Source organism: Fusarium vanettenii (genome assembly GCF_000151355.1).
Source record: "Fusarium vanettenii 77-13-4 chromosome 2 genomic scaffold NECHAsca_18_chr2_1_0, whole genome shotgun sequence".
In the NCBI taxonomy this organism is placed as follows: Eukaryota; Fungi; Ascomycota; class Sordariomycetes; order Hypocreales; family Nectriaceae; genus Fusarium; species Fusarium vanettenii.
The window spans coordinates 3,044,704-3,063,698 of NW_003315867.1; the positions used below are offsets into that span (position 1 = coordinate 3,044,704).

Consider the following 18,995-nt stretch of genomic DNA (forward strand, 5'->3'; position numbering starts at 1 on the left):
CAACGTAGAAAGTCATGCTGCAGGTTCGACCAAGGGGAGAGCAACACCCTGGATTGGCGCAAGCAGCAACTGTCTCCCACTCTCCCGTAGGCTGGCCAAGGTCGACGCCGCAGCAGCGTGAAGTATTGCACTGGCCGCATAACACATCTTCGCCCCAAAAATGCGTTGCGGAAGTCGGTCGGTGGCACCAACTGCACTGACATGACACGGTCAAATCCTCGAGCTGCTCATCTTCTGAAGGGGACCATTCGGTCTTCTGTGATCTGGCAAACTGATGGCAGCGCTGACACCGGATACCATTCGTAAACCCGTAGAGTTTAGCACTCTTGGGAATCCTGACTCCATAAGCCTGGTTCATACACTTGGTTTCATTGTCTTTTTGAATTCAAGTTGTGTTGATCGTTTCTCGCCGCAGCTCGCCCCTGAAAACCCCGTTGGTGGTGCCGAGTCGACTGCGCATCGCCCCAGAATTCCCTTAGGCGTGGACGTAACATCCGTGGCATAGCCTTTTTGACATGGGACCCTTTAGGGCATAAAATCTGGGAGCGACTCCAACAAAATCTGGCCAGTCAGACCGATTCATGGAGTATCATAATGGCCGTAGGCAGTCGGGGTTGCCGCACTCAGGTGCAGAGACCATACCGCCGTTGACGCCTTGCTTTAATGGCCATACCTGATTCAATGAATCGTTATGCAAGTCAGGGAGGTCCAAACCAGCCCTCAATTGATCCACCAGGTCGTAAGAAGAGCGACAGAACATTGACGGCCATATACTCGGCTCCGGCTTGAGACTCCGATGGTATGTGCCTATATATACCATCAACAAACCCTCGATGAAAACGGGGAGCAACCTTATAAGGTTCTGGTCGCCAGCTTGTCGTTCCATCATGTGGGGGTTTGGCCAGACTCCTACAGCGCGAAAGTTGGACACCATGTCAGGCTGTCTCACATAAGCATAATGGATGCCTGTAGTTTTGAAAGGGTTTCGCTTGTCAATCTTGCGCCGATGTTCCCCGTGTCAATTCAAACTCGAGAAAAGCTCAAACGAGAATAATGACTTGACAATCTTATATCCCATGATCTACTCCACCCTATTGGGCTCTTAGTTAAATGCCCTAAAAGCAGTTGTCAGCAAGGACAGCTTGCTTATTAGAAGAAAGTTCTCTGAGCTGTTCCAACTCTTCTTCCAGAGTCTCGCCAGGCAAATACCGCATTCCCTGACCAGAGCAGGAAGATTTTCTCAATGAGCTCTTTGCGGTTTTCAGCGCCCCCTTACGTTTATTTAGAAATATTGCTAGCTACTAAAGCGACCTGTCATCTGAAGTGTGGTAATGGGAGACAGGTGGCTCGATGTTTTCACATAGGTTTGCTCTATGGGGATAAAAATAGATACTTGCTCAGTTGAAGTAAGGTTTTTACACTTTAAGGTTAAAATAAAATCATTGCTTAGTTGCTAAATCGAGGCATGTGGTCTCTTTGGCCTACCCTAATTTACCTATGAGGTAGGTAAAATCGGGCAGCCCCACGGAAGGCGCGTAGTAACATACGTGACGACAACCTACTCTTCCACTAGAATAAGAGCAATAAATATGAATTCATCGATAACCAGAACGGCATACAAGTGACCATGTAGCAATGAATTCAAAGAGAGGTGAAAGCAACTTAAAGCAACTAGGAAGATCCATCCGAAACGCAGAGAGCCCATGAGTTAGCACCTAGGTCGAGTTATCCCGCTTCTCCCAGAATCAACCGATGCAGTTAATAATAAACCAATTGAATGCAATGGATTAGAATGCTATTTTTTGACTTTATCTCATAGCAAGTCTATCCGCGGCGTTTGGCCTAACTAAATTCAGAGTTTCCTCGCCCCTGTCTCAATTCTCAAACCTCAAGATGGTGTGTGAAACAGGGTTAATCCAACTCCCCCTAAATTATTAAATGCAAGTTTACCTTTAAAGATTAATCTTCGGGGCAAAAGTAATTCAGAAAGCCTGTTAGAACTCCAAGGCATACTGTCTCAGGGTTGAGTCTGAATAGGGGTCACTAACCCCTACCCCCGAAACACTCACATTTCTGCGACGAATCAAGGATTGGTTTCCTTTCAATTAATAAATCATATGAAAGTTTATTGCTCGCTAATTGGATCCTAGTGTTCTTGCGGTCTGGTATCTAGTACGGGTGTATCTAGTCTGGTTGCAATAAAGGGATAGTTCAAACCTGGTGTGTGGGAACGCCAGCACGCATCACCTGTGCTGCTGTGGCCTGCATAATCTCCCTCTCCTCTTGCCCACTGTTGTCTCCAAAAACTTCGTCCATCTGTTCAAGTGTCTTGCCCTTTGTCTCAGGCACAAGGAAGTATGCCCACACAGCAGCTAATCCGCACCAGCAGGCGAAGAATACATACGTTCCGAAGCCGATATTCTCTATCATAGGCGGCGTAATAAGGCCTATAATAAAGTTACAGAGCCAAACAGTTGCTGTGGACAAGGCGACGCCCTTTGATCGAGTTGCGGTGGGAAAGACTTCGGAGGGGAGAGCCCAACCAAGGGGCGAGTAAGAGACTCCATAAGTCAGGATAAACATAAAAGCCATAGCAACAGCTCCCCAGCCGGCAGCGGAGTGTGCCTTCCAGTTGTCAGAGAAAAGGCCGACAAGAATGGCCATAATTCCCCAGGAAACGAGGCCGCCGAGGCCGCCGAAGATAGCGAGGGGGCGTCGGCCCACCCGGTCGATTATAAAGAAGCAGACACAGACAGCAACGAACTGAAGGATGTTAAAAACACCAGACATATCGAGAGCCATCTCTTCGCTTTGTCCTAGGGACTGGAAGAGCGTTGGAGCGTAGTAAATGAAGGCGTTGATTCCACTAAATTGTTGGAAAAAAGCGACTCCGCAACCAACAACAGTTCGTCTCCAGGTATTAGGACTAAATAGGTCCAACCAGGTGAGAATTTCGAGTCTAATACCGTGCTTGCCGGGGTGGCGGCGCTCTAGGACGGTCTTCTGGAACTGGGCCTCAGCAACGATTCCCTTGTATTCAGTCTGAACTCGCTCATCATCTGCAGGAAGACGGCGCATTCGGGATAGGTTGGCAAGAGCATCTTCGTTGCGGCCAACAAGAGCGAGCCAGCGTGGCGAGTATGGGAAGAAGAAAATGCCGAAACCGACGATGGTGGCAGAGACCATTTGAAGACCGAGAGGGAGGCGGAAAGCAATCTCTCCTTCCATGTGGCGAGTTCCGTATGTGATGTAAAACGAGACGACGACGCCGAGACAGATCGAAATCGACTCAAGGACGAGCAGGGTACCGCGGAGGTTAGGAGGTGAGATTTCAGAGATGTAAAGTGGGGCACCCTAAAGCATTAAGTTAGACTAGATTTCTTTTGCAGGTTTGGAAAGAATAAAGTTGCTAAAAAGACTTACCATCGCCAAAGTGCCAACTCCAATACCACCGATCGTACGCCCAACAACAAGCATCTCATAATTGACAGCAGCAGTCTGAAGGATAGCTCCCACATTAAAGAATATCGTGACGACGAAAATGGCCTTCTTTCGTGAGATCTTGTCCGCAAGCCAAGGCATGAAGAAGCAGCCGATGAAGGCGCCGAACTCCAGCATTGCGGTCATAAATCCCTTGCCAAAGCCGCTAGTTGCATATGGGAAGACGTCATGGAACTGGTCCATGACATTGATGATGGAAATCACACCTTGGTCGTAGCCAAAGGAGAAACCACCCATAGAGGCAATAAGGGCAGCAGCAAACACGAAAGGTGATTGAATGACACCGGCAATGCCGCTTGGACCGTAGGCGACATCCTCTCCAAGGTGGACGGGGAGGTCGGAGGGGACGACGTCGATATCCTCGACAGTGCCGTCCCCTTCGTCGTGAAAGACCTTTTCGTCTTTAAGGCTGGACATGGTGGAAGACTTGACTGATGGTAGATGGAAGGTGAAGAGACTATGAGGACGAAGCCACTATGAGTCCAAATGAAGAAGAAGCCACTTGAAATCAAGTGAGGAAGAATTCAAGTGAAGCCAATGAGGCTGTGTTGCGATGGAGAGTAGTGACAAGCTTGAGTCTAGGGAGGACTCGGGCAGCTTATATAGTAAAACAAAAAGGACCCCAGTCTCTCCAATTCCCCTCAACTGCTAACAAACACGGCGTTGAGCCGTCTTCCTTGGCTCCAAACTTTAGGGTGCAAGGTCTTGGACAAAGTCAACGACCAGGGGGGGTGTCTGCGTCCCCCCCTCCCCTGCCCCAGAGGAATGACGATTGGCCTCCCGCGTGGCGCCACTAGGATAACACCGGTCAACCAAGAAAGTCTGTCGCAGCCAGTTAGAGGGCACCAATTTGCCGCGGCCAAACTGACTTGGGCTGGACTACGAGTGGGCCTGTTTGCAAGGGCCAAGCCGAACAGGGGGGTAACAAGCGGCGATGAGTTTGTCAGTGAATGTCACGGACAGTGATGGTTGAGCAGCATGATAAAAGATTATCCCATTGCGATAAATTACAATACAATTTTTCATCAGTCTTACCAGTCTCATCAACCCCTTTACCCCTGAGTGCGCTATTCATCCACCTTCAACAGCCACGGTTTAAACATGTGGGGAATCTCCGCGGTTCCAGAGTCTGGAGAGGGAATAAAAAAGCTGGAGAAATGGCGCGGGGGAAAAGACTCTTTGCCAGGGGGGAGTGTGGAGCTTGGGCGATGATGACGGGTGATACCTGGGGCATGATGCGGGGATTTTGCGGGATGGACGAGTCGGGTAAGGGCCAGCGACCCCCTGTACGTAATCACTGAACGCCGATTGGGGCCCCCGTGGAAACGTCTGTCGTCGCCTGAAAATTGAGGTGCCATGGCTCATGGATCAGGCCTCATGACGACCAGAGAGGCCTGGGGTCCGGGGTCCGGGGTCCGGGGATGGTCCTTCATGTCCATCAAGATTGGCCTGTAACCTCAGGAATCATGATGCTTCTCCTGGGACCTTCCATCTCCAAGCTTGACACAAGTGGAAATTCTCCCCTCGGAAGTGCTGTACGTAGCTTTTGGGGTATCCCTCCGATCTTGGTCTCCATGTGTTTGTGTGCCATACATGAGCTATCTCGCCTCATCTATGTTAGTCCACGCATTCATGGACACGGCCATTGTGGTCTTCAACATCTTCATTCTGTTCTCATCTTCACTTGACTCAGTCCCCATGTCCACCCCAGTTCCATCCAAGTCGGTTCCGAGCTGTTATTCCTTCGTGTCGGGTGACTTTTCACAACAACCCAACCGCGGGAATCAACCGGAGGTATCGCAGGGGCGTCCAGATCTGGGACGCTCGCTTCACCACCAAATGCAACGCCGCGTCTCACCCACACCCATTCGCTGGCGGTTGCCTGTCACGGGCATGGCCCAAGCACACCTCGTGTCTGTAGCGTTTGTCCCCCAACCGCCAAGTCAAGACTTACCCCAAGTACCTCCGGCGGCGCTAACCCTTCAGCGCACGGCGATCGACGTCCAAGATCCAGGATGGGTCTTGCCAGACGAGTTGATGGACTACCTACCTCTTCAGAGAGCAGCCAGATAGCACGATATTCAATATCTCGACCTTCATGATATTTCTTTTGAGTTGAGAAACTCGAGCCTGAAAAGCATCATCCAGGAGCAAAACTTCCGATACTTACTCCAACTACACCAACTTCTCCAAAATCCATGTTGATCCCATCCAACAGCGTTATTCCTAGTAGCCGCCACCTCGCAAGTGCCGCGGCCACTCCGTTGCGTGGCGTCCATCTTGGCGCGATCGAAGCATGGCAGTATTCTAGAAGGTTATTGGTTGAGTAGGGATCGACATGCCTCCATCTCGGAGGTTTCAACTCGAGTCTGAATCTGCGCTCGTCGACAGACCTTACGAGCTTCGGCAGCAGGTCAAGCCACTGGGTACGTGAGTGGTGTGTTGAGCTATGTCGAAGAAGCACTCGTTTTCGTCATTCAGAGTGTTTCCGGTATGGCATCATGCTTCCTTCATGAAATTCAAACTTGCAGCCAGGCAGTTGCAGAGTGTACGGGCTGCCAGAAGGACCTCTTGATATCACACTTGCTAGGTCAAAAATGGCCATCAAGGGCTGTCAAAACTCCACATCTTAGTGCCTAACAAGACCACTAGGCCTGTCTCAGCATTTGATATTCAGGCCCCTCTCAAAGAATTACCAAGCGGCGGGTTCATGAAACATCCCGATGGCTTGCCTGCCGCTAGCTTCCCCCACGGCAGCTGTCCCATTGACGTGTTTAGACTCATTCAGGCCATGCTTCGTAGGACAGAATTTAATCAGCCGTCGTCTGATGTGCAACTGGAAATACCTGGAGACCATGAGCAGACGTCAGAGCGGATGTTGCAAGATCCACCCGTAACATCCCCGGATTCCCCGGGCTTCCGGGCATAAAACAACCCCAGATGACGTGAGTCTTTTCTTGGGGAAGCAAGGGCGTCTAGTTCAGACTCGGCAACGCTGCCAAAGGAATAGGAGTGGGCCATGTCGACATGGGTCTTTAGGATCGCAAACGTGTGAAGCACATCGATACATAACATGGGGTTTCTAGGATCAGCGGCAACCGGCCGGCCGGACGGCGGCACGCGGTAAGTAATGTGAGCATGTTTGAGTCTTGACGCATGAGCGTGCGGAGACGGTAATGCTTTTGAGAGGGTCAGGCATCGTTAGATCAGGGGATCCTCTCTGCAAAGCCCAATTATCACATTGCGCTCACCTCAATTGGTCATTCCATGCACGCATGGAGCTGAAGATGTCCAAGCCTCCGAGGGTGGGACTCGGTGAGCTGTGCGACCCTCTCGGGACTCTCTCCGGTCTTATACAGGTATCTTCTTGGCATATCACATCAAGTTTATCAAAACAGGGATGAGGGAACATCACAGAAATTCTCCTACTCCATCTTTCGAAGCTGAATGATGGTTGGCATGAACAAGTGGGCAAGGGTGACACCGAAGCCTGAGTGGGGCCCGTTCCCATCCCCCGCACACGCTAAAATTCTTGGTTGGGGTAGCGTCTTTTGAATTGGCAACAACGGGAGTCAGCTGATTCGGCCTGAGGCGGTGCTTCGGGACTTGGTTGGTGCTGCGGGCGTAGGGGAAGCTTGATCATGAGGGAGAGCGGTGAGAATTGAAACTGGCTATACGTACCGCGTAGTAATTATCCATTCATGGTTTCTCAAATGGAGGGCAAACATCCTGGAACGATGGAATTGAGGTTTAGATGGTACGTACTGCAGCAGAGCACGTGAGGAACGGTCAACCGCCTTCCAAATTGCGACTGCCCGCCTCAACTTCCCGTTCGCCTGCCTCAACCTAAGCACGCAACCCACAAACCACGAATCGCAAACTATCAACGAAACAACAACACGGCAACGACATTCTAGACGGTTCGGCGATCATGGCATTCTTCCACGGCCAAGAAGGGCAATGTCGTCCCCTCCGCAGCCCCACTAGCCCGTTCACCCCGGTCCGCCGCAACTTGCCGAATTGAGCTGACACTCGTCAACGCCGCCCCCTTGTGACGAAGAACGTGCAACATCGATGATTTGCCGATTGCCTGGATGACCCGTATCTCCAAAGCGAAAGTCGCGCCGCCTATTTCCCTTTATGGACGACATCCTTCGACGCTACCAGCGAGGGGAACGGACCGCGTCTTGGCCTTCGCCCGTCTCTGCTTTGATGAAGGGGCGAAAGCGATCGCCCTGGATGCGAAGCACAATATGCTCGAAGGCTCGTGATCTTATCTGGAGCCTCGTAGCCAAGTTTTGGCTCGCCTCAATTCTTCGAGCATGATCTCATGACATCATTGCAACTGGAGTGACAGTCAGATACAACTTGGGCGGGAAACGGTACCAGTCGACCCATTGCGACTCGCCCGGCTTCTCCTCATGCGGAGTAACCAAGCCAGAGCTTTGTCTGCCCATGTTCACTTGGGGAGAAGCTGGGCGCGACAGCAAGCTTGACCATGTCTTGCACGCCAGGGATTCTCTGTGCATGTCCCTTGCGTCGGCATTGTGGTACTACCACGATCGCAATCTGTCGATAATCTTGATGCGGTTCTGTTTATCGGCTGGGGAGCAAGAACAACCGCAACAAGCACGACCAGAAGTCAGCAAGCCGTTGCTCTCTTCCGTTGAAACTTGGCGCACCGTAGCGCAGCATAACTTCCATCTTAGGGCGAACAAACGCAGCGACTGTCGAGTTTTGCCCGAGTCATGGCCGTCATCCTCGGGAGTATCCCGGTGCCTCTGGTCGGGCGTGGGGACCCACGGAAATCCCACTCCGCACCCTTGTCTGTTCATATCCAAATGTCGCAATTCTCCCCGAGCCAGCCCAAGACGACGGGCTTGGTGTAGATGGGTCCGAGAATCGCATCACACACCCTTTCACCACTCGTTCACAATACCATGCCGTTGCGGCGGTGCATGCGGCATTTTGATCGTTGCCAAGAAGTCCAGCGGTTCCGTTGCTTTCGAGGCTCGCTTTTGGAGAAGGTCCGTTGGCACTGCCACGGTTGTTGGAGAATCGGTTTGATCGACTTGACTCGTCTATTGCCTCGGTGAAAGTACTGGGAGCCGATACGACGCCTTGTTCGGCCTGGAACTTCTCTCGGACTGAACCCTGAGATATCAACATGTTTCAACATGCTATAGAGCCAGCATAACGGCCAGTCCTATCCGGCAGTCTCATTCCGGTAGCCTTGGCTTCAAGGATGGCCATGATTGTGTGATATGACTTGTACTCACCTCTGATACCCTCGACCCAACTATGGCGGCACAGTCGAGCGCTTTCGAGCAACTTGAAGGTTGCACCTGTGAATGCTCTTGAAGAACCAGACGAGGCATCTCTTGCTTTAAGTGCTTCTGCTACCAATCGTGAACGGTTCTGGATGGTACCGACTTTGCTTTCAGATCTACTCTATCATTGCTTCAGCCGCTTGCTTTCATATAGTACAAGAGACTTGTCATTTCGGATCCCAAGTCCCAGTTCCATCTACGGAAATATATTCCGGACCTCACGATGCCCCAATTCTCGGTCAATTTTTCCGACCTGGGTCAGACTCACGATGCGGCGCCTGACGACCGGCAGTCTCCGCCGCCAAACACGCTATTCTTGCCGTGTCAGCTGAGAACAGTCGTCAACAAAAGAAGCAGTCCTCGCAACTGAATTCCGATGCCTCTTTTCCTCCCCTCGGATGTTCCGTTGTTGAGACATTACATGGGCTGGGATAATATCAAGGTCGACCTGCAAACGCAACCCAAGACTTGGCCCGGGCCACACAATATTTCGATGACTCTCGATGCCCGGTCGGACGATTCCATAACCACTCGAAGAATAATGCCTTGTTTATCCAGGATCTGAACTCCAAATTCGCGGTTGGATGGTAATCTGTCAGGATCACCACCTCAATGTCGACACTCCCTGTCAAAGCTTGGACTTTTCTTATCCTGTCGAGAAAGGAAATGCTCGCCGCGGATTCCACGACCAGATCTAGCATGACATTTTGGACGTTCCCAAAGCTCTCAACACACCCACCGCGACACTAAGGCGAGTTCCTCGGCCGCTCACTCCATTGGCATCAGGAGATCGATACGGTATCGTTGATGTTGATGAGCCCCGAACTGGTGCAACCACAGCCCAACCTCGAATACTTGGGCACCCAACAGAAACCCGTTCATCGGCCCTGGTAGACCACGACACGCACGATGGATTCCTAATCCAATACCCCTTTGCGATCTGAAAACGACCTCAGCGATGAACCTCATGGCCGCGAAAGAATACCGAACGCTGAGAATCATGCTCCTCCTCGAGTATCCCGAACGAGATTTCTCCGTCGGAAACATTCAAATTTGGATTCTCGACTGATAAAACTGTCGAGGGCCGGGACGACTGGACACGAACCCTGATACGGTGTTCGCGAGCAGTATCGGGCATGTTGGGACTCTGGCTGGGTTTCCTCTGGCTTCGTTTGGCCCCAGAGAGCTGTTACTGTCCCTCTTGTCCTGACGTGAACCGACGTGAACCCATATAAATCGACGTAAATTGGGGTGAATTGATGTGAACTTGACCCGCATGTTTTCACTACATTAGACGGACTCTCTTTCTGACTATACCAAGGCCAATGTCCATGCCTGTGGCGAGACAACCAAGGTCATGCCGACTCAAGTTAGACTGAGTACGAATCGCCAAATGCCAGGTAGAGGGTGGGTGGTTGAGTCTGTCTTGGACTGCAAGCAAACGAGGGACTAAACTTCGGGTGAGATGATATTCAGAAGCTCTCTTTTTTGCTATAGGCAGACTTGAACTCTCTGATGGAAAGAAGGTCGGTGTGTAAACAATACTCCAGATGTTTAGACCTCATGAACGATTTGACATACCCTATACTTTTACGAGTGCATTTCTTACAGACATCTTGGCGCTAATTTGGCGAGTGATGAAGAGCATGGGTAAAGGACAAATCTGACGTCCTGGTTAGGGTTGCCTAGCATATCTATGGCTAAGAAAAGCAAAGTTTGTCGAAATGATAACCTGCATACCCGACAAAGAAACGAGACCCTAGACGCTCGGCAAATACGTAGTCTGGGGAACCCCATTTTCACGATCTTCCCCGCGGAGAAGAGCTAGCATCGTCCCGATAGACTACCCAAGCGAAGTGGGGATGAACAGACCTTGTCACGTTGGACTTCCAGTCACGTTCAATGCTGTTCTTGCCCTTCTCGCCTCATATTCGAACTGAGGCTCAACAGAAGCTGCAGCCCTGTCAATTGAGGCTCTGCTCTCATCAACCAAGCCCCGCAAGTCTCCGATGGCGGATGTTCACGGGATGGTGATCCCTGATGACATAAGCCCTCATGACCAGTCGGCGATTGCCAAAATGGGCTTCACTTTCCAACCAGGCGAATCTGCGATTAATCCTCGTAACTTTTGAAACTCAACCCCTTCAACATCCAAACCCGCTCCATCATGTCACGAATTGAGGCTCAACAATCGCCTCGAAATCCGAATTGCACCGCAAAATGCACTTACGCCCGATATGGATCCTCTTCCACAATTGTGTACACACAGTATCAGGGGGGTTGAAAAGCAGGGGTTGAAAAAACGCCTACAACCACATTTATAACCAATCATGATGGCAGAACCCGGAGCCTGATTGTACAAGCACAACCAAACCTCTGCGACGCCCATTCGTATGTGTATCAGGACCATTTCGCACAGTCTGCGCCTCGTTTCCCTTTTCCAAATCATCTTCCTCATCCCTTTATCCTTGGGCCCATCACCCGCCAACCTCATTTGCTCTGAGTCTGTTTTACAAACTGCCGCCATCCTCGTCTGTGCCTGCTACCGGGTAACTCGCAAGGCCTAGCAGGCTGCAACGTCATCGGAGAGACCTCGGAGCCTACCCTGCGCCGACCGGTAGAAACGATGGACCTGGAACCAACCAAAAACGCCAACATTGGCATCACGACCCATAGCGTCGCCAGCATCGACCTCGATGCCAGCCCATATATCCCTCCACCTCCAACTGAATGGACCATAGAGGAGGAACAGCGAGAGTATGAGAGAAAGTCACGCGACAAAGCCTCACGATGGCTCAACAGACAAGACAGCTCCCGGCCAGCTCCGGGTGCCATCATCAACTCTCTCCCTTTGGACGAGCGTATGCGCCATAACGGCGAGATTGTAGGCCTAGTCGACACTGTTCTGCCTCAGACATCCCACTCCGACGCTAGCAAACTCAAGCCTTCGTCCATCCAGGCCCCTACTGTCTTTGCTTTTGCAGCCCACCGCAATCACGACGGAAACACCTTCCAAGATCGCCTGCTGGGTTCCAATGCTGCATTCCAAGCTCCCGAGTCTACGCCGTCTTTCTCCGACCGCAACTCGAAATACCATGATACAGGGCATCATGACGAGGGCAGGCCACCAGACACATTTGGCAGTGATAGAGGGCACGCAAGCTTGTCTCTTCAGACGACCCCTCCAACTCGCGGGGTCAAGGAGGAACACTCCCCCCACCCTGGGCTACACCAGGTTCACTGGGCTTCGACCAACCCATCGGAGACGGATACTTGTTCTATTACAAGGAAGCAGCCAAAGCGCCAGAACAGCCGCTTAACGGATGACGAACAGGGCACCAGGCGACGGCAGAAGCGACACAGAACAGGGCGTCGCTTGCCGAGAGCCTCGCCAGCAGTTCCGGGCCCAGCCAACTCGTCTCGACAAGCAGCAAATCGCATCCCACAAACGGTTCCTGGGAGGTCTCGACAACAAACCCAAAGAGAACCTCAGTCTCACCCTGATCCCGGGCCCTCCAACTCATCAAGTTTCCAAGATGACCGAGTTGAGTGCAGCCCAGACTGTCAATTTTCAGAAAAGAACTTTGTTGGCTCCGAAGAAACCTGCTTCTTTTGGTTGCACGACAACGCCAAATACTCGACTTCCGGCAGGACTGCTTGTCAAGGACGAAAGATTGAGATTTCCCACATCGTCACACATGCCGTCGATCATCATGGGCTTATCCGGGCTAGAGACCCGAGATATGGTAATCGCGCATATCTGATGAGCTGCCAGCTGTACGACCCGGGGACCAAAGCGACAGGAAACTGTACCACGTGCAAGTCTCTTCATGAGTGGGGGGAGGTCAACTTTGATGACCCAGAACATCATGGCACGGCCCTCTGCTTGCGCTGCTGGTGCGGTTTTTCCAAGAGAGAGATGAAGGCACACCTCGCTGGACCTTTATGCTCGTACATGGCAGAGCAGCCAAAGTCGACGAAGGTGTATATTCTGTACACTACCTTTTGCTCCAAGGATGACCCTCCAAGCGCGCCTCCCAATTTTGATACACCGAGCCACGGCCGAAGACCACCAAAGGGTCGAAACCGATCGGCCGCGAGAGAGCCGCAGCCGAAACAAGGACGCAACCAGCGGATCGGTCAACAAACTCCGCAAGAATCGTCCAACGGGAACCAATTTCGCTCCCTACAACCGACGGGCAAGTCAAACAAGTCAGCAACTTCCCGACGACCGGGAGCATTACACCTAGAGGTACCTGCGCAGAATCCTCCACGACTCTCAACACCAGCCCAAAGGCCCCCTTCACAGTCTTCGCTCTCCCTCAGCCCTTCATGGAGGCAGGCAGCCACTCGAAGCTTCCAGTCCCAATCTCCTCTTCCCGATGAGATCTATCGCCAGGTGAGACAAGGAATGTCTCCAGAGGATAACAGCCTCGCACTCTCACTGCCCATGAGACAGTCAAGGTCTCATGGTCAGTCTTTCCAGTCTACGAATATGCAACAATCTTTAAGCGATTCACATAATCCTTTACATCAGCCTGCACAATCGGCGCATCAATCACCGACATATCAAGTCTCTCAGCAATTCGACAGCCAATCTCATCAGCAACTCCTACAATCCATTGATAATCAACGAGGGCCAAACCTATTGGCACAGTTGAGCTATCAAGACCTGACCAACCAGCAGCCGTTTGGCAATCTTATGTACACTGGCAACCTTCAAGAATCTGGTATGCCTCAGATCCAGACGACAACTCCAATTGACAATTTTGATCTGGCGCTACGGCTCGAATCATTCTTCCAACGCACTCCTTCACAAGCCACTGCCTCGCAGGTTCCGTCTACTCTGGGAGAGCCTTTGCCCATACCTTCACCTGATATGGACGAGCCCAGATATTTGTTGCTTGATCCGGACGACGACGACGACGACCCCTTCCAGTACATCGGGTCCAATCCTGCGCTTCAGGAATCTGTTGGCCGACAAGATGCCCCCGTTCGTCAACAGACTCTGCGTCCTCAGAACTCGTCGCTTAATGGCTTGATACCATTCGGTCAACAGATCAAGATTGAGCGAGACTCAGCGTATGAGTCAGGACAAGCCAATACGGAGCCGGACGACAGTCTGAAAGCAATGTATCAATCAGCTGAACCAGACAGCATGGAAATAGATGAGAGCCTTGGTCCAGATCTTACGAAGTGGTTTGACTTCGATAAGTATGAGGAAACATCGTTTACCGATCAAAGGTTTTTTTGAACGTTCACGGCGTTGGATGAGGGGCGGATTATTTGGATACAAGACTTGGCTCTGTTCCTTTCTTTTGTCATTTATATATTTGGATGATGGGCATATATCTCTTTGCGTATATTGTCTTGTTATCATGCTCACGCACGAGATGCTTACGAAATGAACGGCCTTTGGGGAACATGATAGTGCCTCTGTTTGGCGTTGAAACATGTTCATTCTTGGGTTTAGCAGGCGCTATGATGTCAAAATCAATTTCCTTTCAAGCAAGCAATTTCTTAACCAAGTGCTTCGGTAGCCATGGCCGTGTGTTTGATCCATCCGTTGTCCCTGAACTCCTGTAATAACCTTTCTCGACGATATTAATCCCGTGTGTCAATTTCCAGGTCGAGCTGCACACCGTTCGAAATGCCGTAATCTCCAAGTGTAATGTGGTCCTTGAAAGGTCTCTCGCTCTGTCGCTTGAGAATGATCTGGCCGGGGTCTCGACCGATTCGTGCCGCTACCATCATCTTGAGCTGTCCGACCGTGTCGGATTCTAGGCAGGGCACCGCTGCCTTTGTGCCAAGTCGGTCGTTGACGTTGACGATGATCATCTCTTCTCCTGCCTGGGCTACAGGCGCCTTGGGCTTTTCTTTCTTCTCCTTTGGTTGGTCCCTGTCGCGTTCGCGATCTCTTCGGTCGCCACGGTCACCACGGTCGCGGTCTCGGTCCCGGTTGTCTCTGCGATAATCGCGGTCCCGGTCACGGTCCCTGCCATGTTCTCGATCACGGCCTCGGTCTCTGCCATAACCCCGGTCGCGATCGCGATCACGGTCCCGATCCCCACGTCCGTGTGGCGACCGTCGGCGAAAGTCTCGCCTGTCGTTGTCCCTCCGATCACCCTTCCATCTGAAGCCGCCTGAGCCTCTAGGCCTGCGCGCGGGCGATCGCGATCGGTCCCTGGGCCTCCGAGGAGGCAAGTCGCTGTTGTCACGGGATGGTTCTTCGCGCGGGGCAGGGGATTTCGAGTGAGCGCGAGGCTGCGGTGGTGGTGAGTCAGTCATGGCTTTTGATGTTTGACTTGATGGATGATGGACTGTGAGAGTTTGAAGCTTTGGAGTTGATACGATGATGACAAAGGCGGATGGACCCACAAAACCTTGTTCAGGCGTCGCAACGGGCCAACGGTTGGCTTCACGTGTTTCTCGTTGAGCTCGCGACACCTCTAAGAAGTCTTTCTCGCGTTTGCGATCTTTGCTTTTATTCCTATTTCGCAGACTGGAACTGGTGGCCTCTGACATGTCCAAGCTGTACCCGTGACTTCTCTTCCCGCCACAAGAGGCTGCTCAACGCCACAGCGCCTGAGCTACTCAGCGACACAGCCTGCATCACATGCGCTCCCTCAGCTTGTTCTTGGAGGCAGACAGCCAGGCAGCTCATTAGAATGTGGTAAAGTGGACTCTTCCTGCTGCCTGCAACAACAAACAAATGCAATGGAAGACAAGTATTGCATTATTGCGACAACTACTACGTCACGTCCGCGCGACCTGCTTAACCGACGGCAGAGTCCCGCATTCTTGCGCATCGCGCCTGGCAACGAACGCTCATGTCTTGGTGAGGTTTGTTGACAACTCACAGAACAAGCGGAAAGCATTGATCTGCGCGATGCATGAGCTGGCATCTCGGATAGGTTTCCGCTTAGCAAACTTTCGGGTCCCAATACCCGCCCTTCTACTCTGCCGCAAAGCGAGCGCAAGGTTGAATTTGACCGTTGGTTCTCCCGGTTGCTACGGTGCAATGACTTTGACGTCAACCTCTGTTGTCACAGATTGTCGAACTGCATGTGTCCCCACTGGAGCAGGGCTGAGCAAGAGACAGACAGGTCCAGGGGATCAAGAACCTTGCAATTGGACCACGGAAAGCTGCCGCGGTTCCCCATTCTTTTAAAGCGCGTCTCACCAATGGAGAAGCGAGCAGCTTAAAATAAGGTGGGAAAACCTAAGAGAAGAGGCCCGCTGGTCTCATGCGCTGGCTTCACACGACATGGCCACGTCAAGGACCTTTCTTTTCCCACTGAAGTGATTGGACTGACACACAAAAGTCATGCTCAAGAGGACGGGCGGTGTGTGAGAGATTAAAAGAGCTCATCACAAATCAAGTTGCACAGCATGACTCAACACGAGGGGATGCACTGTAGAGTGCGTACAGTACTAGAACGCGGGCACGAGTCAACCCGACGCGTAGCAAATCCGGGGCGGGTAGGTAGCCGATCATGGCCTCCGATCAGTGCTTACTCTCCCCTCTCTCCAAGGTTGTCAGAATTCCCCCGTGTTCCATCAGTTCGTTCCTTGGACCGGCATGGCACGGGTCAACAAAGACCGTTGAGTTTCCAACAACCTGACCAGGATTGTCCTCGGTGGCAGAGTTTCAGCTCGACGGGGAGAGAAAACTGGCTTTGAGCCTTATGGCAAAGCAATAAGCCCTAAAAATACCACAAGGCAGTTTCAAAGTGCAAAAGCTGGAGTCTGCCATTGTTTGCTCTTTGTTCCGCAGTCAGCATGTCGCCATCACGCATTGCAAAGAGCAAAGCAAGTCAAAGAGGGTCGCAATTACAAACGAGATGTCCTCATCAAACTTTTCATATTACAGTAGCGCACATGTCCGGAGCGAATGACCTCTTTTCGTAGTGATGATCGACGAGTGATGGGTTCTCTTGGCGACTCAAGAGTCAAGCAAGCTTGCCCAGCGGAATAAACAGCCACTGTCGCACCGGCCACGAGTGCCTGAATGAGGCAAAGCGCCAGGCACAATTTCACAGGCCGACGCAGGAACCGGGGCGGGTGTGCCTGGGTTCCTGACCAATCCCGAGGGGGGAGGGAGATTGTGCAAATTTTACTCGACGGCTCTTGTGCCTTTTTTGTGAACAAGAGAGAAGAGGGTCATTACCAACATCAGATTGGACAGGGCAAAAGCTCGAGAAGGTCATTTGGCGGCCAAGACCAGAAAGTGGCTCAACGTCCTGGGGCCGCCGAGGCCTTTCACGTTGGGCACACTCTGACTCTGAGAGAGCCTCGCCGCCGGTCAGGTAATTCCCTCATCTCGTAGCCTGCGTTCATCGCCACCCGGCAAGACTTGTCGGTTCTGTTGAAAAAAGTGCAGAGTTTTTCCCATGGTTGCATCGCCATCCCAACAGTCCGTCACCAAAGACCAGGATGACCACTACCGGTGAAACCTTGCTTGCTCCAAGACCATCTCAAGTTTGTCTCACAAAAACAAGAGAAGAGACAAAGGCCGAACAGTCAAAGGCCACGGGCTGGCGCTTCTGGGGACATACAATGACGCCAAAAGAAACGGACATGGGGCCTACGACAGGGCCACGTCCCAGGGCCTGGTCGCCCGGCTCGCGTGCCTGAAGCTGTCGACACGCGCTGTAATTAATTTCCCTCGAGGGGGAGGCCCAGGCCATGAAGCCCCGTTGACTAGGTCACTAGTACCTGAGACACGGCCCAACGAGGGCTTAATTCCGTGTCACCTATACCCAGTTTAATGGGCTCCGGCCTAGTCCGCCCCTCCCATCCCACCATCATGGTCAACATCTGGCCTGGCGGCACTTTGCTGCACTTGAGCCGTACCCTGGTCGGGTCTCTCTCTAATGGAGGGCTCGCCTGTAAGATCCCGCGGCGCCATTGTTTGCTGTTCGTCGCATAGACAGTGCCAGTGCCCCGGAGTACTTCATGGACCCCTTCCCCCCCCGACGCATCCTTGACACTCTCTTCTAGGATCCTTCTAGCCTTCACCTTTCGAAACATCTCTTCCCCACAGACTTCGTTGGCAGAGTCTATCGCTTCCTTTATAAACTTGCTTACATAGCCTGGCTTTTCGCTGTTTGGTTTACAGAGTATTCCACTCGCTCACTTACACGACCGCCTACCTTCGTACACAACTTTTGCGCGCGATACACCGCTGCCTACACGCTTTGAAAGCACTCACTTACACGGTCCATCAACACACTCAACAACAAAATGCATTTCTCTAAGCTTATCCTGGCTGTTCTGCCAGCCCTCGCCCTCGCCGAGGATACCACCACTCAAACTTCCACTGCGGTCCTCACCAAGACCTATTTCCTCTCGCAGATTCACACCGTCACCGCGACTGGCTACAGCACCGAGGCTCAACCCGAGACTACCCAGGCTGAGACCACTTCTGAGGTTGAGACTGTCGCCGAGACCACCTCTACTCCCGTCATTGAGAGCACCAGCTTCGTCTCTGTTGTCAACGCCACCTCTCACGAGGCTACCCCCAAGAGCACCATCGCCAGCACCGCCTCTGCCGGAACCACTGGTGGTTCTAGCCAGCCCTCTCAGGTCCCCGAGAACGCTGCTTCCGTTGCCCAAGTCGGCAAGATGGCCCTGGCTGGTGTTGCTGGTATGGTTGTCGTCGCCCTCCTATAGTCGCGTCCTAGTACGCAACTAGGGGGTGACCCTGACAGTGGATTTCCACTGTTGACTTCCGAACTCTTCGATGCGATCATCTCATCACTCAGTCTTTCAGACTCTTTTGCTTTTTACCCTTGGCCATTAGCGCGGCCTATTTCTTTACGATGAAACGACGTTAACAACGCCACGATATCGACTGCAGAACGACACTCGCCGTCTGGCAAACAACACTCTGCTTCACCTTGATGAGTCTTGAGACTCTGCCCTTTCTTCATGGATAGCCCGACTTGCTTCCATGCGCTTCATCGAGCACACCCGCTCCTTGGACACACCTCGCGGGTTTTCAACACTTAATGTTTCATTCATCCCCGGCGGCACGCACTTGCGCGCGTTGACTGCGCCATACACAGCTCCAGTCTGTGTCTTGTGCAATGTTTATGAGCCGCTGCCCACGTGTAAGGGTAACCGTTGACCTCGACCAAGCCTGTTTTTATCTTCTTCACC

At 52.2% G+C, this 18,995-nt stretch overlaps 4 protein-coding genes across 4 annotated transcripts; 2 read left to right on the forward strand and 2 right to left on the reverse strand.

The window, feature by feature from the left end:
- Window positions 1–2,211: 2,211 nt before the first annotated feature.
- On the reverse strand, window positions 2,212–3,918 carry NECHADRAFT_34050 (uncharacterized protein; the record flags this gene model as incomplete). The annotated part of the gene is made up of 2 exons (XM_003046693.1): window positions 2,212–3,354; window positions 3,424–3,918. The coding sequence occupies 2 exons, from the start codon at window positions 3,916–3,918 to the stop codon at window positions 2,212–2,214; spliced, it is 1,638 nt and encodes a 545-aa protein (XP_003046739.1).
- A 7,539-nt stretch (window positions 3,919–11,457) lies between these two features.
- On the forward strand, window positions 11,458–14,085 carry NECHADRAFT_76722 (uncharacterized protein; the record flags this gene model as incomplete). The annotated part of the gene is made up of 2 exons (XM_003046112.1): window positions 11,458–13,230; window positions 13,489–14,085. 2 exons carry the CDS (start codon window positions 11,458–11,460, stop codon window positions 14,083–14,085), a joined length of 2,370 nt encoding a protein of 789 aa, XP_003046158.1.
- A 223-nt stretch (window positions 14,086–14,308) lies between these two features.
- On the reverse strand, window positions 14,309–15,119 carry NECHADRAFT_99333 (uncharacterized protein; the record flags this gene model as incomplete). The annotated part of the gene is made up of 1 exon (XM_003046694.1): window positions 14,309–15,119. The coding sequence occupies one exon, from the start codon at window positions 15,117–15,119 to the stop codon at window positions 14,436–14,438; it is 684 nt and encodes a 227-aa protein (XP_003046740.1). The 3' UTR covers window positions 14,309–14,435.
- A 2,958-nt stretch (window positions 15,120–18,077) lies between these two features.
- NECHADRAFT_76724 (uncharacterized protein) lies at window positions 18,078–18,506 on the forward strand (the record flags this gene model as incomplete). The annotated part of the gene is made up of 1 exon (XM_003046113.1): window positions 18,078–18,506. The coding sequence occupies one exon, from the start codon at window positions 18,078–18,080 to the stop codon at window positions 18,504–18,506; it is 429 nt and encodes a 142-aa protein (XP_003046159.1).
- Window positions 18,507–18,995: the final 489 nt, after the last annotated feature.